We start from the raw sequence: 6993 nt of genomic DNA, 5'->3' as shown, positions 1-6993 counted from the left end.
ATTGCCCTGGAGCTCGCCACATTCATGGATGAAATATCTCCACGTCTGTGGAACATGGCGGGATCTCCTGCAACAAATGTCGGCTGTCTGGGATAACATCGAGGCAACCAAAGCGGAAGTGGCGGAATACAAGTCGGCTCCCGGTCGAGCACGAAAGTCAGCCGTGGAAGCCTTCTTCGCAGATGACGATGAGGTGGAGCCAGGCGGAACTGATGACAAGGTCCTCGCAGTGCTGAAAAGAGATTCATCGCACATCATGGGCTTGAAGCTTGATATGCCGAGGGAGCTATGGCAACGATTGGAGCGAAGCAGTCCCATTCCTTGGATATTCAGCCACTTGAATGACCTGCATGTCACACCACCGAGCAGATGGCGCGGTCAACCACGGATTCCCTTCCTCGCTCCGCATCTGCGGGTTCTGCGTTCCGATGGCTTCGAGGCATATGCCATCCATCAATTGGTGTCATCTAGTCTGACGACGTTGGTCCTCCTTCATGCTGGTAGTCAGCGAAAACCGCACGTTCTAGCGGCACTGCGAGCCGTACCAAATCTAGAGCAGCTCCCCCTTCGAGTCTGTCTTGCGGAGGAGGAGAAAGGTGGTATGGATGCTATGATGATCGCAAATCTCCCGGCCCTTAGATACTTTGAGTTCTGCCTTGAATGGGAGGAGAATCTCTGGCTTCTAGGAGCGCTCCGTTACCCAGACACGACCTCCGTGATATTCGGCCTCTCATACGTCCGTGAGTGGGGGACGGCTGCCCTGCTTGAAGGCGTCGGCACGATTATCAACGGAGTTGTATTGAAGAAGGCGCTTCGTCGTTGTACCATCCGTATCTGGGGCACAGATGGCTTGATGATCTGGTTCTCAAGACTGCCGGGAGATACGGATCATACAAGGAGGGAACAAGTGATTACATTGATCTTTCGTGGCTACAAAGACAAGGATGAATACGGCAACTTGGGACTTCTGACTGAAAGCACCAGCTCGCAGCAGTCGAACACTTCCATGTCCAGGAAATGGTGGTTCGCACTGCGGCAAGCGCACATGCATGGAAGAACGTACTTCGAGCGGAAGACATCTCCACGAGGGAGTCAATCTCACGGACGAGGACGCCAGGCAAGTGGAGCTGGATGTAGGTACCACAGAGGTCGTGATCGATCCAAGATAGATGTAGATGTAGAGGCGGAAGGCAGTAGCACCAGGAGGAGCTGCAATCCGGAAGGAGAAGGCAGTGGGACAAGAGCAGGATATAGTTTCAGAGGATGACGGTGACTATATCAGGGAAATTTGTCAGAATCTGTGTATTGCAGCCTAATGATCCTGTACGTGATCACGTATCACCTCGTATCTGAATATACAAGAGTACCTTGGGTCTGTGCTTCTAGCAATCGAGTACCTGCAGCTCCATAGATACGAACATGCCCGGAAGGTCCTACTTTGGGCGATAACATGGGTGTAAGCCGCACCACATCTGGACGACAGCGGCATTATCCTAGCGGAGGGCCTGCGAACCCTTGAGGCTGAGGGGACGAAGCTCGTCAAAAGGATACTCCATAGTCTTCATCTAAATATTGTGCAATAATCCAAGAGCGTCCATTGTCGAACTCATGCACATACATAGTACACCCGCCTCGTATTGTCGTTAAGAACAACTTCATGACTTTACTACCCATCCGAGTATCAGAGGCCCTTGAGCGTCTGTTCGCATTGTATTAGTGAAGAGTTCAGATATTCAAAGTCGGTCACCTCGCCAGAGTGGTTGATAACCCACAACGCTAGAGTTCAAGAGATCCGGTATGGCGCACGTTGAAAGGGAGTGGTTTCCTAGTTCCTCGCACACGGACGGAGACGAACACCATATCTTGCATCCGCTGCCCATGCGGGAGGGTCTCCGATGGCGCGGCACGAGGACCGTGCGACGGAGGCAAGCGTGGGAGATGCCACTCCTCGCGCATAACAGGGGCAAACACGACGTTAAGTGCCACAACCGCGCCAAGTTGAACTTGCCTCGCTCCTTGACACAAAACCAACACTAACCACTTATCCTCGAACACTACCCTATTATCCAATATCAGCGACGATGCCTCGACCGTATGGAAGGCAGACTCATCTCACCGTGGTTGGCTTGTCCCAACGCGAGGTGAGCCGGTGGTACCCTCGCTCGTGCTTGTTGTCCGGGGACTCTAACCCGCTGGTACAGGATACGCATAGGCTGTCGCCAATCCGTCGTTTGCCTGCAGAACTAATGGTCGCCATCCTCATCGACGCTATCGTCGATGAGAAGGCCGCATCAAAGAAAGAAGGGCGCTCGCCACATTCTTGGCTAAAATTCCTCCACGTTTGTGGCACCTGGCGTCAGCTCATATACACAAAGTCAAGCCTCTGGACGGAGTTCAACGCCACGAGTGCGGACGTAACGCAGTACATGCTGGATCGCAGCGGCGCACAGAAAGCGGTGGTGAAAGGGTGCATGCGCGGGTACCCCGAGGAGAGGTGCGAAGGGATCCTCTCGGTTCTGCAGAGGGAATCGCGGCGACTTGAGAGCCTGGACCTCGACATGCACACGGAGACATGGCGGGGTTATTGCCTCGGCAACCCAGAGCCCTGGATGCTGGACGAGCTCGAGTCCCTAACGGTCGCGATGCCCATGTTCTGGTATGCGCAGGCGCATCTACCATTCTCAACCGCGAAGCTTAAAACGCTAGAATCTAAGAACTTTGACTTCCGCGCCATCTGGCCACTCATGGGCCCCACACTCAAGAAGCTCGTTGTCAGACTTGATGCGGCGCTACAGACACCGAGGGCCGTCCATGCCACTATCCGAGCGGTCCCCAACCTCGAGGATCTCACCCTGCACGTCAGGCTATGGAGGATCAACTTGATCGACTACTTGGTGACCCCGCAGAGCATCACTCTCCCATGCCTGAAACGCATCGAGTTGTACATCAACAGCGAGGAGCATCTGCGGCTGCTTGCCCTGCTCCAGTATCCTATCACGGCATCGACCACTTTCCAGCTGGACTGCCAAGACTCGTTGGTAGTGTCCGCCCTTATCAGCGGAGTCAGCCAGGCCGTCAACGACGTGGTGGCCAGGCAGGGCCTCCATCACTGCACCATGGGGGAGTTCAACACGTCCGGGATCCAGATCACATTCGCCAGGTCCAGGCAAGAGATGGAAGCGGGGATGAGTGAACAGGAGTTCAAGCTGGCCGTTAGTGGCTACCAGGTCGATCAGGAAGCCAATAGTATGGGGCAGCTTGCCCAACACCTCGCGCCTGCATTCGCATTGATAGAACACCTGCAGTTTCCCAGAGCAACCAACCGAAATGACAGACGTGCCCATGCTTGCAAGGTCCTCTTTCGAGCGATGATTGGGGTGCGGGAGCTGGAGGCTGTCGGGGGGAAAGCAGCACAATTCCTATGGCAGATACTAGCCCCCCGTCCGGCTCAAGGGACGACCGGGGCCGGAAGATTGTGCCCCAATCTCGAGAACGTAACCTTGCGCTGGATGCCGTTTGGTTGGCCAGAAGAGGAGTCCAAGATTGATAAGGCTTTTAGGAATCTGCTAAGCTTTGCTCAGTGTCTCCAAGTCGGAAAATACCGAACAAACCTTACCATCGTGGACGGGATAAATCTCCCGGATGAAGTTGTGGATCGCGTGCGAAGCATTATGGTGAACCTGGGGTGGGGTGGGCAAATCGTGGTCCGGGGGGGTTGGAAATTGTAATAGCGGGTGGAATAACAATGAGCGGGTCGGATGAGAGGTGTGTCCAGAGCGCGGGATGTCAATCGAAGAGTGCAAAGTTCCCTCGGGTCGTGTCGTATCCTGTTTCGTACTATACGTCCTACTAGCATACTCTACCTTTCACCGTCCTGACATAAGAGTCTCTTGACTCTCTATTCTCTGTGGAATGCAGAATGCTTCAAAGTTCCGACGAGCCCTGCGATCTTACCAGATCAGTTCTTCATCTAGTCACCAGAGTCGAGGTGATCAGAGCGATTCCTGGGTCATTGCACGAGCCTTTTCTCTTTGAATCCGCTTTCGTTTTCAGAGAACGCGCGCTTCGTGAACCTGCCAGAGGACGACCGACGTAGCTTTTGCTGCCGCAACGACAAGTGAGAGAGAGGAACAAAACCGGCCAATGGCGTCGCGACAATAAAGGCTCCCACGATGAAAGGAGACCATAGAATACAATGTACAGTAGTGGTACACACTGATAGACATATTATTATATCAATTATTACAAATACTCCTGTCTCACAAGCACTCCCACTTCTGACCATCCAGCGCAACCAGTCGGTTAAACAACTCCTCCCTCTTCTCCACCGCCGTACACAGTCTCGCCTTCCCCTCGCGGTCCACAATCTCCAGCCCATCCACAATCTCCATCCCTAGCGCATACCCAACGACCAGCCTCCCCTTCGCCCCCAAGCCGCCCACCTTCTTCAGCTCCCTGATATCGCTAATCGCGACGCTCCACTTTGGGTCGTCCTTCCCCGCCGGCTCGAACGACACGCACGGGCTCGTCGCCTGCGTGCTGATGATCACCACGCCCTTCTTCCCCTCGTACCGGCAGTTGAACGCTGTCGGGCCCTCCGAGTGCTCGGACTTGTGGTCGTGCCCGTGCAGCACCCCCAGCCGGCGCTTCGCGTGCTCGTCCCCGATCGTCTTCGCGCGCACCTGGTCCACGCCCATGATCGTGCTCACGCCCGTTCGCGCGGTGCCCCTGATGAAGTTCAGGAGCCGGTGCTGCTTCTTGGGCTTTTCCTCCCTCTGCGCCTCTTTCTCTGCCTGCTTCTGCAAGTCTGGGTGCTGGATGGAGTCGAGCTCGGCTTGAGAGACTTCCATGGGCATGTCATCCTTCGATAACGGGGTCGTCGGGCGTTCCGGAGGAGGCTCGTGCGCATCGCGCGATGGCGGAGGGGGCAGTGGCGCCTTGTGGGCTTCAGCAATCCTTAGGAGAGTAAGCGTAAGCTGGGCATTTGTCGGCGCTCCTTTCAGGAAGGTGCTGCGATGCCAAGATATCAGTCAGGACCGGTAATACACTCGTGAAACAAACCCCACGTACTTGCGCGGCTCAAGATACCACCTCCAGTTGGGAACCTTCCTCACGAACCATTCCATGCCTCTGACGAGGACGAGCTGGCCGAAGAATGCAATCCCAAGTATAAATGTAGTGCCACGATACACCATCCTCTCGTCCAGGAACAACGATCCCAACACGAGCGGGGCAATCATCCCCGCAAGCCTAAACCTGACAGCGTGCCCAAACGGCGGAGTGGGCGACAAGGCACTACGCTCATGACATCAGTGCACAACTTTTAACACAACACTCCAGATCAGCGCGCTCACTTTGCAAACATCTCCCAAACATCCGCAATACCCGCAACCGCTCTCATCGCCGGGCGCGTCTTCTCCCACATCGCCTGATTCACCGGCTCCTTCGTGCTATCCACCTCCCCCTTCGGCTTATTCCCGCTGCTCACCTCCTTCAACTCCCCCGCGCCCACGATCATCTCGCCCACATCCGGCACGCCCCGCCCAAGTTCCTTATCCGCGCCGGGCAGCGCCTCGTTATCCACAACGCCCTCGTCAGCCTTCCTATCCGACCGCGCCTCCTCCGGGCCCTTCCCGATGGCCGTTCCCGCCGCCAGCCCCGCGAGACTCGTGACAAAGTTCGACGCCTCGTGCTCAACGGCCTCGCCGCGGTACCGCTCCGGCGCGCCCGTCAGCGAGTCCTTGCTGTCCAGTTGCCCGGAGCGCGGTTGCTGCAGCGTCCCCGTCGAGGCGGACACTGCTGCGAGAGGCGCAGGGGGGAAGAGGAACGCACGCGCGGGGGGAGAAAGGATGAGGGTCAGGATGAGGGTCAGGAAGGCGGGGAAGATGATGTTCAGTGCCCAGGCGACGCAGTAACCCTGAGACGCGTCAGGCAAGTGCGGACTGTAGCAGCGACTGTACGTACCACCAACCAGGCAATAGTTCGATTGCGCTCGTTCCACGAACGTAGTCGCGCGATGTGCTTTGCAAATGCTGCGAGACCGATGACCTGGCACGAATTCAGCCACAGCCACAACTGATGAAGCGCTGCGACGTACCACCGTGGCATACACACGCTCAATCTGACTGCGCAGTTTCTCGGGTGCAAACTCTTCCTCATCTGCCGGCCACAGGTCCAAGCCGCCAGGAAGCGGGCCTTCTACTGCTCTGACGTGGTAAAGTTGCTGCAGCTCGTTGAGTACTTCTGCGGACATTCAGAAATATCACGCTTACCTGATTGAACCTTCTAATCAGCGCCCACAGGTTCTCGTTATCCAGCCCGCTGACGAGTTGTCCCCCTGCAGGTTTTTCCCATCCCACATCAACGAGCCCCTTATCCACCTTCTCCTCGCCCACCACTTTCCCGTTCAGCACCTTTCGCGCACGCGGATTCTCCGGTGGAAATGCGTCGTCCGGCCTGGACGACTGCACTCCTTCCGCAGCAGCCGAATATGGCGGGGGCTGCGTCGTGTCGATCACCGTCGGCTCCTTTGACTGGGACGAGGGTTGCGTTGGGACGGTGGAAGGCTGGTCGGTAGTTTCTGTCGGCTTCTGGGCGGGTTGGGGCGGCAGAGGTTTGTCGGACGAGAAGACCCTCACGGGACAACCGTCGTAAAGGTCGACAAGGTCGACACGCACCCGAGAGACCATGCGAAGGAGCCCTCGACGTAGAATACGAGCATTGCCGTTGCCTTGAGCGTTCCAGTTGACTTGGGTGTTTCCGGTCGCCGCTGGCTGAGAGATCGCCTGGACAGCCGGGTGGCTCGGCGGAGCCACGTACAACTGGTCGGACAAGTCTGGCGTCGAGTTCGATGGCTATAACAGAGAAAAAGACGAGGTACTGACCTCCTTCAAGGCTGCTTTAATATGGGACGGTGGGAATGACATCACAGTCGGGGCGGCTGTCAAACACAACTGACAGTTCGCCGCACCATATAGGAGTTGCGCAGTCACA

At 56.4% G+C, this 6993-nt stretch overlaps 3 protein-coding genes across 3 annotated transcripts in view; 2 read left to right on the top strand and 1 right to left on the bottom strand.

Moving 5' to 3' along the window:
• The window catches only part of GLOTRDRAFT_95377 (uncharacterized protein), a gene marked incomplete at both ends in the record, with an annotated part of 6375 nt that extends 5108 nt beyond the window's left edge, over window positions 1-1267 (top strand). The window contains one exon of the mRNA XM_007870586.1: window positions 104-1267. Within this exon, the coding sequence (XP_007868777.1) occupies window positions 104-1267 (1164 nt within the window). The remainder of the gene's footprint in view (window positions 1-103) is intronic.
• Window positions 1268-2081: 814 nt separating this feature from the next.
• On the top strand, window positions 2082-4029 carry GLOTRDRAFT_140203 (uncharacterized protein; the record flags this gene model as incomplete). Its single annotated transcript, XM_007870585.1, has 2 exons — window positions 2082-2141; window positions 2202-4029. The coding sequence occupies 2 exons, from the start codon at window positions 2082-2084 to the stop codon at window positions 3726-3728; spliced, it is 1587 nt and encodes a 528-aa protein (XP_007868776.1). The 3' UTR covers window positions 3729-4029.
• A 230-nt stretch (window positions 4030-4259) lies between these two features.
• GLOTRDRAFT_79542 (uncharacterized protein) lies at window positions 4260-6689 on the bottom strand (the record flags this gene model as incomplete). The annotated part of the gene is made up of 6 exons (XM_007870584.1): window positions 4260-5010; window positions 5071-5295; window positions 5355-5917; window positions 5965-6048; window positions 6098-6223; window positions 6273-6689. The coding sequence occupies 6 exons, from the start codon at window positions 6687-6689 to the stop codon at window positions 4260-4262; spliced, it is 2166 nt and encodes a 721-aa protein (XP_007868775.1).
• Between the last annotated feature and the right edge of the window lie 304 nt (window positions 6690-6993).

This window comes from Gloeophyllum trabeum (genome assembly GCF_000344685.1).
Source record: "Gloeophyllum trabeum ATCC 11539 unplaced genomic scaffold GLOTRscaffold_00012, whole genome shotgun sequence".
Lineage (NCBI taxonomy): Eukaryota > Fungi > Basidiomycota > Agaricomycetes > Gloeophyllales > Gloeophyllaceae > Gloeophyllum > Gloeophyllum trabeum.
Note: the sequence above shows the minus strand (reverse complement) of the source record. Positions and strands in the feature narration are given on the sequence as shown.